Here is an 18,472-nt window from a genome sequence, read left to right on the forward strand (position 1 = left end):
AGAGGGCCAACGAGGTCTACGTGTACATGGTCAAAGCGGCGCTCCGGGACCGGCAAAGTGGAGAGTGGGGCTTTTACATGGCGTTGTATTTTGGCTTTCTGGCAGGTCACACAGGAATTTGTCCAGTCACGGACGTCGAGATGCATGCCCTTCCAAATGAATTTCTTCGCCATTAACCGCTGAGACGCTTTCATGCCAGGATGTGACAACCCGTGGATAGTGTCAAAGATTATTTTGCACCATTCGGCCGGGACGATTGGACGTGGAACACCCATGGAAACGTCACACAGGAGTGTGGTCCCTGAGGACTGGAAAGGCACATCAGCCACTTGCAAACTGGAAGGTGTGGTGCGGTACACCTGCATGTCCGCCCTCTGGTCTTCCGCCAATCTGACATAGTCGACACCAAGATGTACTGCGTGGAGCTGAGCGCGGGAGAGGCAATCCGCCATCATGTTATCCTTCCCGGAGACATGCTGGATGTCAGTGGTGAACTCCGAGATATATGTGCGATGGCGTTGCTGGCACGCCGACCATGGTTCTGTTGTCTTAGCCATCGCGAAGGTCAACGGCTTGTGATCAACAAAAGTCATAAATGGCCGTCCTTCCAGGAGGAAACGGAAATGGCAGATGGCCAGGAAGAGTGCCAACAGTTCTCTGTCGAAGGTGCTATACTTTTGTTCATTCTTCCTCAGCTGTCGGCTGAAGAAAGCCAGCGGTTGCCAAGCCCCATTGACCCACTGTTCTTGAACCGCCCCGATGGCGTAGTCGGAGGCGTCTGTAGTGAGGGCGATGGTTGCGCCTGGGAGAGGGTGAGCCAACATGGTTGCTGCAGCCAGGGCATTTTTGGTATCAACAAAGACTTGGTTCATGTGAGGTGTCCACTCTATCTGATCTTTGCCTGCTCTGCCTCTGATGGCCTTGTACAATGGTTGCATCAACAAGGCTGCCTTGGGAACGAATCTGTGATAAAAGTTGACCATTCCCAAGAATTCCTGGAGGGACTTCACGGTCTTCGGCAGGGGAAAAGATGTGACAGCCTCCACCTTGGAGGCTAGAGGGACTGCACCATCTGTGGTGATTCTGTGGCCCAGGAAGTCGATAGTGCACAGACCAAAGTGGCACTTGGCCGGGTTGATGATTAGGCCATGCTGACTATGGCGAGAGAACAGGGCACGCAGGTGCATGATGTGCTCAGTGTGGCTGCTACTGGCAATGAGGATGTCATCTAAGTAGACGAAGATGAATGTTAGGTCTCGAAAGACGCAATCCATAAGCCGTTGGAAAGCCTGTGCTGCATTTTTTAGCCCAAATGGCATACGGAGAAACTCAAAAAGCCCGAAGGGTGTGATGACGGCGGTTTTGGGGACATCTTGAGGATTAACCGGCACTTGATGAGAGCTGCGTACGAAGTCTACTTTAGAGAAAATGCAATTCCCCGCCAGGTGGGCCGAAAAGTCCTGTATATGAGGGATTGGATATCTGTCCGGGGTAGTAGCCTCGTTCAAGCGCCTGTAGTCGCTACATGGTCGCCATCCACCGCCTGGCTTAGGGACTATGTGCAGGGGCGAGGACCAAGGACTATTGGACCGTCGGATGATGCCTAGGCGTTCCATTGTGTGAAACTCTGCCTTGGCCGCCGCAAGTTTGACGGGTTCCAACCTTACGTGCTCTTGCGTAAATGGGGGAGCCCTGTTGTAGTAATATGGTGCGTCACACCGTGTCTTGCTACTGATGCAGAGAAGGTAGGCCTGGTGAGCTCGGGGAAATCTTTGAGGAGACGAGAGAAATCATTGGCGGCGGGGACTGCAAAAACCACAGACCAATGCGTTGCAGTGCTTCAGTGGCAGGGTACCGAATGAAAAGTCGAGGCGTTGATGAGCTGGCAGTGTTGAACGTCGACTAAGAAACCATTAGCGCAGAGGAAATCCGCCCCCAGGATGGCCTGCGAAACCCTTGCAGTGATGAACTCCCATCTAAAACGCTGGCCGCTGAAACTTAATTGGACCCAACGCTTTCCGAACGTGTGGATTTCTGCGCCGTTAGCTGCCTTGAGGGGGGGACCCTGGCTGCCGGACTGCAGGTCGAGCTTCGACGCCAGCAGGATACTGCACTGGGAGCCAGTGTTGCAGAGGAAGCGGCGTCCTGAAAGGGAGTCAGTGATGTACAGGAGTTTTCCTGCAGATCCCACAGCCATCGTAATCCCCGGGTGTGCAGCAGGATAAGAATGGTGTCTCGAACCCCGGCGACTTGAAAAATGATTTTTTCTTTCTTGGAAGAAACTGCAGGGTGGACGGCAATTCCTGGCTTTCGCGCCAAAACGAGAATGGTAAATGCACCAATCCATAGGAAGAGGAGACTGGTTCACCCTCATGGGGGATGGGCGACTCGTGGTGGCGCAACATGGCTGCAGCTCATGGTAAATTGGGTCAGTGTCGGCGGGGGGTTCCGGACTGCCTCGGCGTTTTGTGGCTGCGCAGGACTGTTGGGCGACCGCAAAGATGTTATCCGCCTCCGCGGTGAATTCGGCACAATCCGTGATTGCGGAGTTGGCCAAGGCAGTCTGCACGGGATCCAGTAGCTGGCAGACAAAGAGCTCACGGAATAAAAAACACACGGATTCCGAGCCGAGCAACGTGAGCATCTGGCTCATGAGCTCTGAGGGTTTTGAGTCCCCGAGACCGGGCATGGCGATTAGGCGTCGGGCACGTTCAGATTTGGACAGACCGAAAATTTGGAGAAGGCGTGTTTTTAATGCTTCATACTTGCCGTCGGTAGGCGGACTTTCGAGGAGGCTGACGACTCGCGAGGCCGTGGCACTGTCGAGGGCGGAGACCACGTAATAGTAACGGGTCGAATCCGCTGTAATTCCCCGGATCTGGAATTGAGCTTCTGCCTGGCAAAACCACACGGCTGGCTGCTGCTCCCAAAAGTGTGGTAGTTTGATCGTGACGGCGTTCATGTCCATGTTGTTTTTTCAACGAATTTGTTCGAAGAAAAATGGGGTCATCAATGTAGGAACCTCTGTTCCTTACCAAAAGATGGAGTTCGACTCATGAAGTCAAAACAATTAACTTTAATGAACAAACAAAGCAAGTTAACAACCACAGGATGAACTGGAAACGTGTCTGGTCTGCTTGGAAACCTTTCTTTAATTGCTTGGAACTGCTAGAAGGTTCCGAGCTATGACCCTCTCTCCAACTGTCTGGAACTGCTAGAGGGTTCCGAGCTCTGACGTCATGACGTCATCACGCAGAGTACAGGAATGAAGCCTGAGTGCAGTAACAGATACATTTAAAGGTAAATTGTCAGACTATATAACAGAGCTGTAAAAAGGAATTATATACAATGTCCATAGCCCAATGGTGGCTCCGCCACAGAAACATAGAAGATAGGAGCAGGAGAAGGCCATTCGGCCCCTCGAGCCTGCTCCACCATTCAATGAGATCATGGCTGACCATCCAAATTCAGTACCCTGTCCCTGCCTTCTCTCCATATCCCTTGATCCCTTTAGCCTTAAGAAATATATCTAACTCCTTCTTGAATATACTTAATGAATTGGCCTCTACTGCCTTTTGTGGTAGAGAATTCCACAGGTTCACCACTCACTGGGTGAAGAAATTCCTCCTCATCTCTGTCCTAAATGGCTTACCCTTTATCCTTAGACTGTGACCCCTGGTTCTGGACTCCCCGGCCATCAGGAACATCCTTCCTGCATCTAGTCTGTGTAGTGCTGTTAGAATTTTATAAGTTTCAATGAGATCCCCTCTCATTCTTCTAAACTCCAGCGAGTATAAGCCCAATCGACCCAATCTCTCCTCATACGTCATTCCTGCCATCCCAGGTATCAGCCTGGTGAATCTTCACTGCACTCCCTCCATGGCAAGAACATCCTTCCTCAGATAAGGCAACCAAAACTGCACACAAGATGTGGTCTCACCAAGGCCCTGTACAACTGCTGCAAGACATCCTTGTTCCTGTACTCGAACCCTCTCGCTACGAAAGCCAACATACCATTTGGCTTCTTAACCGCCTGCTGCACCTGCATGCTTACCTTCAGCGACTAGTGCACAAGGACACCCAGGTCTCGTTGCACTTCCCCTTCTCCCAATCTATTGCCATTCAGATAATAATCTGCCTTCCTGTTTTTGACACCAAAGTGGATAACCTCGCATTTATCCACGTTATATTGCATCTGCCATGCTTCTGCCCAATCACCCAACCTGTCCAAATCATCCTGGAGTTTCTCGGCAACCTCCTCACAGCACACATGCCCACGCAACTTTGTGTCATCTGCAAACTTGGAGATATTACGTCTAGTTCCCTCATCTAGATCATTAATATATATTGTGAATAGCTGGGGTCCTAGGACCGATCCCTGCGGTACCCCACTAGTTACTGCCTGCCACTCGGAAAACGACCCGTTTATTCCAACTCTTTGCTTTCTGTCCGCCAACCAGTTCCTCCCTCTCATTAGACCCTATGTTCCCCGGCATCTCTGGGAGATTATTTGTGTCACAGAATCACAGAATCTACAGTGCAGATAGAGGCCATTTTGGCCCATCGAGCCTGCACCGACACATATCCCACCCTATCCCTGTAACCCCACGTATTTAATCCCCTAACACTAAGGGTCAATTTATCATAGCCAAATCAACCTAACCTGCACATCTTTGGACTGTGGGAGGAAACCGGAGCACCCGGAGGAAACCCACGCAGACACAGGGAGAATGTGCAAACTCCACACAGACAGTTGCCCGAGGCCAGATTTGAACCCGGGTCCCTGGCGCTGTGAGGCAACAGTGCTAACCACCATGCCACTCCTTTGTGAAGACAGAACCAAAGTATGTATTTAATTGGTCTGCCATTTCTTTGTTCCCCATTATAAATTCCCCTGATTCTGACTGCAAGGGACCTACGCTTGACTTCACCAATCTTTTTCTCTTCTATAAAAGCTTTTACAGTCAGTTTTTAAGTTACCTGCCAGCTTACTCTCTTACTCTATTTTCCCCTTCTTAATTAATCCCTTTGTACTCCTTTGTTGAATCCTAAACTGCTCCCAATCCTCAGGTTTACTGCTTTTTCTGGCCAATTTATATGTCCTCTCCTTGGATCTTATGGTATCCCTAATTTCCCTTGTTAGCCACGGTTGAGTCACCTTTTTTGTTTTCTTTTTATGCCAAACTATGTAGTTCATCCATGCGATCTTTGAATGTTTGCCATTGCCTATCCACCGTCAGCCCTTTGAGTGACATTCCCCAATCAATCCTACCCAACTCGCACCTCATACCATCGTAGTTTCCTTTATTTAAACTCAGGACCCGAGTCTCTGAGTCAACTACTTCACTCTCCATCTTAATGAAGAATTCGATCATATTATGATCGCTCCAACCCAAGGGGCCTTGCACAACAAGATTGCTAATTAATCCTTTCTCATTACATAATACCCAGTCTAAGATAACCTGATCTCTAGTTGGTTCCTCAACATATTGGTCCAGGAAACCATCCCGTATACACTCCAGGAATTCCTCCTCCACAGTATTGTTACTAATTTGGTTAGCCCAATCTATATGTAGATTAAAGTCACCCATGATAACTGCTGTGCCCTTATTGCACGCTTCTCTAATTTCCCTTTTAATGCCATCCCCAACCTCCGCATTACTGTTTGAAGGTCGATATACCACTCCCACTAACTTTTTCTGCCCCTTGGTATTTCTCAGTTCTACCCATACAGATTCCATATCATCAGAGCCAATGTCCTTCCTTACAATTGTGTTAATCCCCTCTTTGACCACCTCCTTTTCCTTTTTGCCTATCTTTCCTGAATATTGTATACCCCTGGATGTTGAGTTCCCAGCATTGGCCACCCTGGAGCCATGTTTCCGTAATCCCAATCATATCATATTCGTTTACCTCTATTTGCACAGCTAATTCATCCACCTTATTATGAATGCTCCTTGCATTAACACACAAAGGGGGAGAAATTCAGTTGTTTGCGCCACCCGATAGCACCTTAAGTGGGGCGCGATGCGGCCTGCGCCCGGGCGCGGTGAGACCTGCGCCTCTCGCGAAATTGAGCAGACATTTAGCAGCGGCGCAAAACCGCAACGCCCGCTCAGCTGCGCGCGCAGATCCTGATGTCATTTCATGGTGCAACGCCCTTGGGGCGCCCTGAACTGGAACTTCAGTGGTGCCCCCCTCCTTTCCGCCTGGCGCTCCCAGCGACTGGTTGACAGGAACGGTTCCTGTTGTGTATGTAATATGTGTGCTACTTTGAACCTATGGACAGGACTGCACTACTTGTTGGGCGTAGTGATACGCAGTACCACTCCTGGCCATAGGGGTATAAATAGTACTGTGGGTACTGATCTCCCCTCAGTTCCCGCCTGTGGGCATGAAGTAAAGACCTACGTGTAGTCCCTACCTCCAACCAGTAAAGACCTGTTTTATTGTTACTGATTAAGTCTGAGTATTAATTACTTGAACAACTCACAGATTTAACAGTTCCCAGTCGCTGTGGGGCTGGGGGGGTGCTATTTAAAGGGGGCTCTTCCTGGCTTCTTTGTGGTAGCCATTTTTGGACCACTCCTTCTGTGTGAGAGAGAGAGATTTGCAGAGAGACAAAGGGAGAGAGCTTTCTGCATTGAGTCAGCGCTCGCACAGGTACTTCTGGCTTCGGCCCAGAACTTTGTAGTTGGTTTACTTTTTCACTGGCATAACCTTGAGTGGCCACATACTATGGGGGCTGCAATGGGTGAAAACATTGGGTTTCTCCATTACATTGAGAGGGCTCAGAGACGCAGAGAGAGAGTGCCAATCATGGCCAGACGGAGGAGGGCCAACAGGCGTCGGCACACGAGACCTTACCCTCCCAGGGTATTCTGCCAACAGTTCTCATACCTCAACATGTCTGAGGAGCAGTGTTTTCGGAGGCTTCGATTCAGCAGGGAGGTGGTCACTGAGCTCTGCCACCTGCTTCAGCCAGATCTGCAGCCTCAACTGAGGAGCAAGACGTCTCTGTCGGTGGCAGTGAAGGTGACAGTGGCTCTCAACTTCTATGCCAGCGGCTCCTTCCAATCCGCTACTGGGGACATTGCCAATATCTCCCAGTTCGCGGTGCATTGCTGCATCTGTCAAGTCACGAATGCCCTCTTTAAAAGGAGATGTCAGTACATTTCCTTCCCCATGACCCTGGACAAGCAGCAAGATCGTGCAATGGGATTTGCAAGAATAGCGGGCTTCCCCATGGCCCAGGGTGCCATTGACTGCACGCATGTGGCTTTGCGGGCGCCGCAAGAGAATGCCGAGGATTACCGCAACCGGAAGGGGTTCCATTCCTTGAACGTCCAGTTGGTGTGTGACCACAGACAGCTGATACTCGCTGTCAATACCCGCTTTCCAGGCAGCAGCCACGATGCCTTCATCCTGTGCCAGACTTCTGTGGCAGACCTTTTCGAAGCCCCGGCTCACCCAGGAGGCTGGCTTCTCGGGGACAGGGGCTATCCTCTGTGCACCTGGCTGATGACCCCGCTCCGTGCGCCCAGCACCCCTGCTGAAGAACGATACAATGAGAGCCATCAAGTGACCAGGAACATCATTGAGCACACAATCGGCGTGCTAAAGCAACGGTCCCACTGTATGGACCATTCCGGGGGAGCCCTTCATTACTCACCTGAGCGAGTCTCCCATTTCATTGTAGTGTGCTGCATAACCTGGCAATCCTCAGGACTCAGCCACTGCCACCAGACATTGGAGCACCAGCAGAGGAGGAGGAGGAGGAGGAGGAGGAGGAGGAGCACCAGGACAGGAGGGAGGCACAAAGTGCAAGGGCCATCCATTGCAAGTCGGTTCTAGGCCCCCTCTGAGGGAATGGCTTGTGCCATTGAAAGAACATGAATGGAACCGTTCCGCAACCCCTGAGCCGGTCAAGGCAACAAATAGATCAAAGGGCAAACATCCACAATCTGAATAAAGACACTTCTTTATTTAACAGACTGTGTGCCCTTTATTTAACAAACTGTGTGCCCTTCCCGCATGACAAAGTAACAGAGAGAAACCCCCAAAAAAGCAGTCAGACACATACCTGGCTCTCACAACCTGGAGACAATGAACAAAAGAGTAACCAAAAAATGACCACGATCCTCGGCCTTCAGTAAAAAAATTTACAGCATTTTGCCACACCTCCTACTTTTTGCCCTTCGAGGGTGATCTGCTTCGCTTGCGAGATTGGCCCCTTCCCACCCTGCAGCTCCTCCGCAATGGGGCCCCAGTGGCTGCAGCAAGGCTGGGGGAAGGCTGCTGAGTGTCAGAAACTGAGTCGGCAGATGCCCTTGAGGTACGGCCTGGACCAGCTCTGGGCCTGGAGGGCCCGGCTGCTGACTGCTCCAACTCTGCATGGGCGGCAGCAGTCTGTCCTACAGGTGGTGGCAGCTGCAGTGGAGAAGTGACAGTGTTGACAGCAGGAATGCTGCCATCCTGAAAGAGGACAGCCACTCCCTGGTCGGACGACACACTGGCACTCCCACGGGGCAGCACTGCAGCATGTGGAGCAATCTGCTGAAGCACAGACTGCTGGCCTGCTGCGGCACGGCAAGGGCCCCGGCGATTCATGCCTGATCCAGTGAGGGTGGCAGCAGTCAGTGCTCGTGTGGCCTCAATCTGCGTCTGCATCAGACCAGCCACTGACTGCATTGCACCACTAAGCAATTGCGTGGAAGCCGCTTGTGCTGCACCGAAGTCTTGCAGACTCCTTGCCAGTGCTGCGCCGAAGTCCTGGACACTCCTTGCCAGTGACTCAATGGATTCGGGCATCCTTGCCACTGCAGCCATGAGCTCAATGTGTCTGTGATCCGCCTGGGCACCCATTTCAGTGAGGAGCCGCACCTCTCCTGCGCTCACTGTAGCAGGACTCGAGGCCAGACTCTCCCTCCGGGGAGAAGGCCGCCGAGCTTCCCTACCACCCCCCCCACGTTGCTGCAGCCCGCTGGGCCGCGCAGCTTCACCCTCCTCAGACCCTTCCCCCCTGCTCCCTTCCAGGGAAGACGTGTCCCCATTATGGCCATGGGCTGCCTCGGCTGAGGGTGGCACTGATGGTCCGGCTTCCTCTTCCTCCTCGCCTTCAGATTCACTCACAGTGGCAGCTTGAGGGCCCGCCTCCTCAACTGGAGAATCAGCATCTGAAACCAGGGAGGTACAAGAGATGCTTTAGCGTGAGGACAGGGCGGCAGCGAGGGAGGCATGAGTGCTGCAATGCACTGTATTGGTTCGATAGTGGCAAAGGATGCTGGTGTGAGGCACAAGTGGAAGGAGAGAGGTCAAAAAGGTGATGACCTTACCATTGCTGTCCAGAACGGGGTCGGCATCTCCAGTGGCGACGGGGCCAATCATCCGGCCTGCCATAATCCGCTGGACTCGCTGCTCCAGATCGCTGAGGTCTTGAATGTGAGGCCGGCCTCCCCCGGTCCATTGCTGCTGCCTCCTGTTATGGGCCAGCTTGCCCTGTAAGAGAAAGGACGGGCTCCGAGTACAGTGTGAAGCCCTGATCTTGGCTGCACTGCCTCCCATGGTCGAATAGCCCTTACAGTGTGAAGCCCTGATCTTGGCTGCACTGCCTCCCATGGTCGAATAGCCCTTACAGTGTGAAGCCCTGATCTTGGCTGCACTGCCTCCCATGGTCAATTAGCCCTTAGTGTGTAAAGTGCTGAATGTGCATGTGAGTTTCATGAAAGGCACATAGGTGTTGGATGAAGGCTGGGCATTGGGGCTTTCAGGACCCTTTGGCCATAAAGTGAGGTGGGCATGCAGGGATGAAGAGGATACTGAAAAGTGTACTCACCCTGACGACCCAAGTGAGGTCATAGAGTCATAGAGTTTTACAGCACAGAAAGAGGCCCTTCGGCCCATCGTGTCTGCGCCGTCCATCAATCCCTGTCCAGTCTAATCCCATTTTCCAGCATTTGGTCCATAGCCTTGTATGCAATGGCATTTCAAGTGCTCATCTAAATGCTTCTTGAATGTTGTGAGGGATCCTGCCTCGACCACCCTTTCAGGCAGTGAGTTCCAGATTCCAACCACCCTCTGGGTGAAAAAGTTCCTCCTCAAGTCCCCTCTAAATCTCCTGCCCCTTACCCTGAATCTATGCCCCCTTGTTATTGACCCCCGTATTAAGGGGAAAAGTTCCTCTTTATCTACCCTATCTATGCCCCTCATAATTTTGTACACCTCAATCAGGTCCCCCCTCAGCCTTCTTTGCTCCAAGGAAAACAACCCCAGCCTGTTTAGCCTTTCTTCATAGCTGAGACGCTCCATCCCAGGTAACATCCTGGTGAATCTTCTCTGCACCCTCTCCAAAGCAATCACATCCTTCCTATAGTGAGGTGACCAGAACTGCACACAGTACTCCAGCTGTGGCCTTACCAGCGTTTTCTACAGCTCCATCATAACCTCCCTGCTCTTATATTCTATGCCTCGGCTAATGAAGGCAAGTATCCCATATGCCTTTTTAACCACCTTATCTACCTGTTCCGCTGCCTTCAGGGATCTATATACATGTACACCAAGGTCCCTCTGACCCTCTGTACTTCCTAGGGTCCTACCACTCATTGTGTATTCCCTTGCCTTATTTGTCCATCCAAAATGCATCACCTCGCACTTTTCAGGGTTTAATTCCATTTGCCACTTTTCTGCCCATCTGACCAACCCGTTTATATCGTCCTGTAGCCTGAGGCTTTCCTCCTCGCAATTTACCACCCCACCAATTTTCGTGTCATCTGCGAACTTACTGATCATACCTTTTACATTCTCATCCAAATCATTTATGTAGATCACAAACAGCAAGGGACCCAGCACCGATCCCTGCGGTACCCCACTGGACACAGGCTTCCAGTCACAGAAACAACCTTCGACCATCACCCTCTGCCTCCTGCCACTCAGCCAGTTTAGGATCCAACGCTCCAAGGCACCCTGGATCCCATGGGCTCTTACCTTCTTGACCAGTCTCCTATGCGGGACCTTGTCAAAAGCTTTACTGAAGTCCATGTAAACCACATCCACAGCATTTCCCTCATCCACACACCTAGTCACCCCCTCGAAAAATTCAATCAGATTGGTCAGACATGATTTACCCTTGACAAAGCCATGTTGACTATCCCCGATTAATCCTTGCCTCTCCAAGTGGAGACTAATTTTGTCCCTCAGAATTTTTTCCAATAATTTCCCTACCACAGATGTTAGGCTCACTGGCCTGTAATTCCCTGGTTTATCCCTGCTACCCTTCTTGAATAATGGTACTATGTTAGCTGTTCTCCAGTCCTCTGGTACATCCCCTGTGGTCAGAGAGGTTCTGAAAATTTGTGTCAGAGCCCCTGCAATCTCCTCCTTTGCCTCACACAACAGCCTGGGATACATCTCGTCTGGGCCTGGGGCTTTATCCACTTTTTGGCCTGCTAAAACCGCTAGTACCTCCTCCCTCTCGATGCTAATATGTTCAAGTATGTCACAGTCCCCTTGCCCGATTTCTATGTTTACATCGTCTTTCTCCATAGTGAACACAGATGCAAAAAATTCATTTAAGACCCCGCCTACATCATCTGGCTCTACACACAGATTGCCACTTTGGTCCCTAATGGGCCCTACCCTTTCCCTGGTTATCCTCTTGCCCTTAATATACTTATAAAACATCTTAGGATTTTCCTTTATTTTGCTCGCCAGTGTTATTTCATGGCCCCTCCTTGCCCTCCTAATTTCTTTTTAAAGTATGCCCCTGCACTTTTTATACTCCTCTAGGGCTTCCTCCGTCCTTAGTCTTTTGTAACTGCCAAAAGCCCCCCTTTTTTTCCTAATGCATTTTTGTATATCCCTTGTCATCCAAGGTTCCCTTTGCTTGTTGGTCCCGCCCTTGACCTTTACAGGAACATGTTGGCGTTGTACTCTATTTATTTCCCTTCTGAAAGTCTCCCACTGTTTTGATGTGGATTTTCCGATAAGTAGCTGCTCCCAGTCCACTTTGGCCAGATCCTGCCTTATCATATTAAAATCGGCCTTCCCCCAATTTAGAACCCTTATTTCCGGGCCGTCTTTGTCTTTTTCCATGACCACCTTAAATCTCACCGAATTATGGTCACTGTCGCCAAAATGCTCTCCTACTGACACTTCCACCACTTGCCCGGCTACATTCCCTAGAATTAGGTCCAGTACCGCCCCCTCTCTTGTAGGACTTTCTACATGTTGGCTCAAAAAGCTCTCCTGGATGCACTTTAAGAATTCTGCACCCTCTAAGCCTTTCACACTCTGACTATCCCAATTTATATTGGGGAAGTTGAAATCCCCCACTATTATTACCCTATTATTTTTGCACTTCTCTGAGATTTGCCTACATATCTGTTCCTCTATCTCCCCCTGACTGTTTGGGGGCCTATAGTACACTCCCAGCAAAGTGCTTGCCCCCTTTTTGTTTTTAAGTTCTACCCATATGGCCTCATTAGAGGAACCCGCTAATATATCGTCCCTCCTTACAGCAGTAATTGACTCCTTAATTAATATTGCAACACCCCCTCCCCTTTTACACCCCCCTCTGTCTCGCCTGAAGATTCTATACCCCGGAATATTGAGCTGCCAGTCCTGACCCTCCCTCAACCATGTCTCCGTGATAGCAACAATATCGTACTCCCATGTGTTCAACAACAACTTCAGTTCATCCACCTTATTTGCAAGACTCCTTGCATTAAAATAAATGCCTTCCAGCCCTGCCATATTCCCTTTTGCCTTCACATATTTGCTCTGCCTTCCCAGCTGACTTGTTTTTTACTCCGTATTTGGCTGTAAATCACCTCCTACTATAGCTCCACTCTGTATCCCATCCCCCTGCCAAGTTAGTTTAAACCCCCCCCCAGCAGTGCTAGCAAACCTCCCCGCAAGGATATTAGTTCCCCTCTGGTTCAGGTGTAAACCGTCCGTCTTGTACAAGTCCCACCTTTCCCAGAAGCAGACCCAGTGATCCAGGAAGCTAAAGCCCTCCCTCCTGCACCATCCCTTTAGCCACGCATTAATCTGTTCTATCTTCCTATTTCTATACTCACTAGCACGTGGCACCGGGAGTAATCCAGAGATTACAACCTTTGAGGTCCTGCTCTTTAAACTTCTACCTAGCTCCCTAAATTCTTGCTGCAGGACCTCATCCCTCTTTTTACCTATGTCGTTGGTACCAATGTGGACCACGACCTCTGACTGTTCACCCTCCCCCTCCAGGACTTCTTCCTGTATTGCACAGCGGTCCTATACACTATGCTGCTGGAGGTCACTCTGTGAGCCACCTCCCTCCAAGCTTTGCGATAGTCATTGGGCAGCGGCCTCCTGCCAGTGTCCGGAAACAGGATAGATCGCCTGCACTCCACTGCGCCAACCAGAACCTGCAGGGCCCCCTCACTGAACCACTGCGCTCACTCCCTGGCCCTCTCCATGGACTTGGCGTTAGAATGTGGCAGCAGGTCTGTCCAGGCCGAGAATCAGGGCTCCGATGCGCAGGGTATGGCTGCAATCCAAGATTGAACATCCCCTTTAAGAGCTGACCGGCGCCAGCATGTCTGCGTGCAATCGCTAACTGGTCGCACCTGTGCTGCGCCCGCCCTCGATGGTAGCACCTCACTTCTCCGGCTTAGCGCCTTAAGACAGTCATGCAGCACCTGTTTTAGCGCTCCAAGCACCTCCTGGAGTGAAGCAGGTCAATTTAGCAGTAGGTGGCGATAATTTGCGCCAGGCACTAAATTTTGCGTCCGCTCGAGTATAACGCCCCAAATATGGCGATGCTGAATTTCTCCCCCAAAGCCTTCAGGCTTGTTTTTTTAACGCTCTTAGACCTTTTAGAATTATTATTTACTGTGGCCATGTTTGATTTAAACCCTTGATTTCCCTGACTGCCACCTTTATTTTTCTCCTTCCTGTCTTTTGCTTCTATCCTTGTTTCCCTTTCCTTTGTCTCCCTGCTCAGGTTCCCAACCCCCTGCCATTTTAGTTTAAACTCTCCCCCAGAGGAGACAGAGGGGAAGCAGTGCTTTCACTGGAGAGAGAGGGGAAATAGAGCTTACACTGGAGGCAGAGGAGAAACAGTGTGTACACTGGAGACAGAGGGAAACATTGTGTACACTGGAGGCAGAGGGGAAACAGTATGTACATTGGAGACAGAGGGAAACATTGTGTACACTGGAGGCAGAGGGGAAACAGTGTGTACATTGGAGGCAGAGGGAAACATTGTGTACACTGGAGGCAGAGGGGAAACAGTGTGTACATTGGAGGCAGAGGGAAACATTGTGTACACTGGAGGCAGAGGGGAAACAGTGTGTACACTGGAGACAGAGGGAAACATTGTGTACACTGGAGACAGAGGGAAACATTGTGTACACTGGAGGCAGAGGGGAAACAGTATGTACATTGGAGACAGAGGGAAACATTGTGTACACTGGAGGCAGAGGGGAAACAGTGTGTACACTGGAGACAGAGGGAAACATTGTGTACACTGGAGGCAGAGGGGAAACAGTGTGTACATTGGAGACAGAGGGAAACGTTGTGTACACTGGAGGCAGAGGGGAAACAGTGTGTACATTGGAGGCAGAGCTGAATCAGTGTGTACACTGGAGACTGAGGGGAAACAGTGTGTACACTGGAGACAGAGGGGAGGCTACGCACGCACTGGAGAATGTGCGGGATAATGCTGGAATTAATTATTAAGGATTTAGTAACGGCGCTTAGAAAATCATATGATTAGGCAGAGTCAGCATGGTTTTATGAAAGTTAAATCACGTTTGACAAATTTATTGGAGTTTTTTGAGGATGTAACTAGCAGCGTAGATAAAGGGAAACCAGTGGATGTAGTATATTTGGATTTCCAAAAGGCATTCGATAAGGTACCATATATAAGGTTGTTACACAAGATTAGGACTCATAGGGTTGGGGATAATATAGTAGCATGGATGGAGGATTGGTTAACGGACAGAAACAGAGTAGGGATAAACGGATCTTTTTCTGGTTGGCAGGCTGTAACTAGTGGGGTGCCGCAAGGATCAGTGTTGGGGCCTCAGCTATTTACAATCTATATTAATGACCTAGATGAAGGGACTGAGTGTAATGTATCCAAGTTTGCTAACAATCCAAAGCTAGGTGGGACAGTAAGCTGTGAGGAGAACACAAAGCCTGCAAACGGATATAGATGGACTAAGTAGTGGGCAGATGGAGTATAATGGGGCGCGTGGGTCGGGGAGGGTGATGGGGTGCGTGGATCGAGGGATGGGGCGTGTGGGTCGGGGGATGGGGTGCGTGGGCCAGGGGGGCAATGGGGCTTATGGGGGCGGGGGGGGGGTGAAGCAGAGCCTGGTCCGACGTGTTGGTGTTAACACACTGGGATATTGCTCTGTACAACTGCGTGTGCCACCATGAACCTTCCTAATTTCCTCCTTTGTTGTGTTGTCAGGTGAGCAGAGTGTGTGTGGAGGAGACGGAGAACGCACTGAGGATCCAGAGTGTGCACGGCTCCATCACTCTCTGCACCAGGTACCGAGGTGCTAAGTTGCACAGGATCCTTTTTCTCTGTATTTCCACAGCTGGCCTGGGCCTCTTCCAGCTGGGTCAGGGATTTGCTGTGAGCTGCTCCGGCTCCATTGCTGGATCTTCACCAGCACTGCGTTGGGTCCTGTCGTACCTCCAAGCAGCTGCTCCAAGGAACTTTCCCATCCTTGTGCTTTCACAAACCAGTGCCTTTAAACTTGAACGGGGACAAATGACAATCTGAATAATGCCTGCATCTCCCTTCCAGGAAACCTAATGCAGTTAGACTGTCACAATACTATCATCATTAATATCCACATATTTTTGAAAATCTTGTGCTTGGTGAACTCTTAATGCTCACAAGTGTTACTTGGTGTTGTACTTGTGTGAACATTTAGACTGGGAAGAGGATGTCACATCTCACCATCACCAGCTGAATCATTCACCCATTTTTGAAAAACATTTAATCTGCCATTTTCCTCAGTACCTGAAATGTTTAATATGCAAAGTAAGGGTTTAACCTAATAAAGAATTGTAAATATTGCATATTTCACAATCAGCTGATTAAATTCATCCATTAACTTGCTGTTTCTCTCTTTTTGCATTCATTAGTTTTATTTGAAGGTCTCAGCCTTTCCCAAAAGCCACATCTAGGGTTTATATTTTTCCCAGGGATGTGAATGTTCCATGAAAAAGCAAACTAGATGGCTTTAGTACGGGCTGCTGAATTGTTATCGCCAGTTTTGAACAATCGCCCAAGACCAATTTCACGGCCTGAGAGTTTAATTTGGGCTGTAGTCTGAGCAATGTACATTATTCCCCAGGGTGTATCTGTACCTTTCACTCAGCTGTACTGCTGGGAAACCTTTCTATAGCTTCTAACACTTTCTGCTAAACGGTGTCTCCCTGAGCTAGCCACAGATGGTCAAGTCCCAACAGTGTCTGAGGGATTTTACAGGTTTGAAAGAGCGGCAAATAAAATCCACACATTTACAAAGCTCCTCATCACTTGAAAATGTCGGGAAGGACTTGTCATCAGGAGTTAGATGGCAGTAACTGCTCTTATTTAGACAAGGTGAATAATCTAACATTATCCTTTCAGCTCCTCCACAGAGCGGGACGAGTGGCTGGCTGCCATGAGCAGAGCAGTGGAGGATCATCAGAGGATACAAGCATTCCTGGCCCAGCGAGGGAGTGCTGAGGTCAGTGTTGCAGCAGAGAGCTCTCTCACTGTCACCTACCTGACACTCATACAGACCACAGTTTCATCCAACACTTCGCCTTCTCACTGAGGACTGAGACACTGCTGACTTCAGGGGAAGCCTGTGAGATAGCCTGGAGGGCCCAGGAGTCTCTCACTGCTGGACAAGAGATCTCCAGACATGTGTGAGGCACTTGTCAGCAGACAGTCGAATCCCACGCAGTCACAGGGTGCTGGTACCTGATGTTCGGGCAGGGGGCGAGCCCAGTGTGATTGGGTGTGGGTTATGGCAGCACTACACTGTGCTGACACAGTTAGTGAGTGAGTTGCTGCATTAAGTGATGGAGTGATTCCTGCTTGATGGAGGATTGACACTCGCAACTGCTTCTGAGAAGGTGTCGTGCAGTTTACTAGCAGCAGAAAATAACTCAGAAACAGGCAACCAATGGGTGAGAAAAGCACAGAACTTGCATCGCTTTAGTAAAGGGTCACTCACACCTTTAACATTCAAACTACTGGAAATTGGAGCAGCAAATTGGCCTTTTTAAACAGGGAGCAGCAAGAAAAGAGCCAAGGCCTAAAAAGAACATGATTTATTGTGGGATCAATTTATATTGGACTGCCTGAAATGCTCAGACTGAGGCTCACCCCACGAGGCAGCGTAAAAGATGCACACTGAGAGATACACAGAGACTGTCGGTTTCAGGAGGGGAGGGCTACACTTTGCTGTCAGAGGCAGTTAGAAGTCATGGCCTCTCCTCTCACTGATGTTAGTAGTTTTTGTATCTAACTGCAATGTCTTTTCCTCAGCACCTCCTCTCTGTGTTTGGAACTAGAACTCTCAGGACCTCTGAATTAATGGCAGTCTCTCTGTGTATCATTTATTCTCCCTCCAGCTCTCTCCTGAGAAGGTGGACAGTGGTCTGGGTACCAAGCCGCCGATGCTGATCCCCGACTCCCATGTGGTGATGTGCATGATCTGTGCGGGTGACTTCTCCCTGCCATGGAGACGCCAGCACTGTAACGCGTGTGGGAAGGTAGGTCGACCAGTGCCGCGGCTCCATCAGTGCCCGGATACAACAACAACTTGTATTTATATAGCACCTTTAACATAGTAAAACGTCCCAAGGTGCTTCACAGGAGTATTCGCAAATAAGATTTAACACCGAGCCACATAACGAGATATTAGGACAGGTAACTAAAAGATGGTCAAAGAAGAAAGGTTTAAGGGGTGTCTTAAAGGATGAGAGAGAGCCGGAGAGGTTTAGGGAGAGAATTCCAGAGCTTAGGGCCCAGGCAGCTGAAGGCATGGCTGCAAATGGTGGAGCGATTAAAATCAGATCAAGAGTCCGGAATTGGAGGAGCGCAGAGATCTGGGAGGGTTGTAGGCAATGTTCTCTCTAAGTGCAGCTCTCTGTCAGTCCCACGCAACCCGGGACTGGCTTTATCCATGTTAATCTTTGCTCATGTGCAAAACTGTGAATGGGCCGCGCACCCAAAAATAATTAGCAGGAACATTGGTTGTAGGGCTGGAAGATGTTAGGGAGATAGGATGGGGCGAGGCCATGGAGGGATTCAAAACAAGAATGCGAATTTTTAAACCGAGGCGTTGCTTAACCAGGAGCCAATGTAGGTCAGCGAGCACAGCAGTGATGTATGAACGGGACTAAATGTGGGTTAGGATATGGGCAGCAGAGTTTCGGATGAACTCAAGTTTAATGGAGGGTAGAAGATGGG

The 18,472-nt window shown here is 50.0% G+C and overlaps 1 protein-coding gene across 1 annotated transcript in view; it reads left to right on the forward strand.

The window, feature by feature from the left end:
* The window catches only part of LOC147110818 (FYVE, RhoGEF and PH domain-containing protein 5-like), a 1,561,072-nt gene that overhangs the window by 1,041,786 nt on the left and 500,814 nt on the right, over positions 1-18,472 (forward strand). The window contains exons 14-16 of the mRNA XM_085999968.1: positions 15,461-15,540; positions 16,637-16,736; positions 17,632-17,772. Coding sequence (XP_085856094.1) covers positions 15,461-15,540; positions 16,637-16,736; positions 17,632-17,772 — 321 coding nt within the window. The remainder of the gene's footprint in view (positions 1-15,460; positions 15,541-16,636; positions 16,737-17,631; positions 17,773-18,472) is intronic.

Source organism: Somniosus microcephalus, chromosome 11 (assembly GCF_052327205.1).
Source record: "Somniosus microcephalus isolate GS21.2 chromosome 11, FLI_Smic_1.0, whole genome shotgun sequence".
Lineage (NCBI taxonomy): Eukaryota > Metazoa > Chordata > Chondrichthyes > Squaliformes > Somniosidae > Somniosus > Somniosus microcephalus.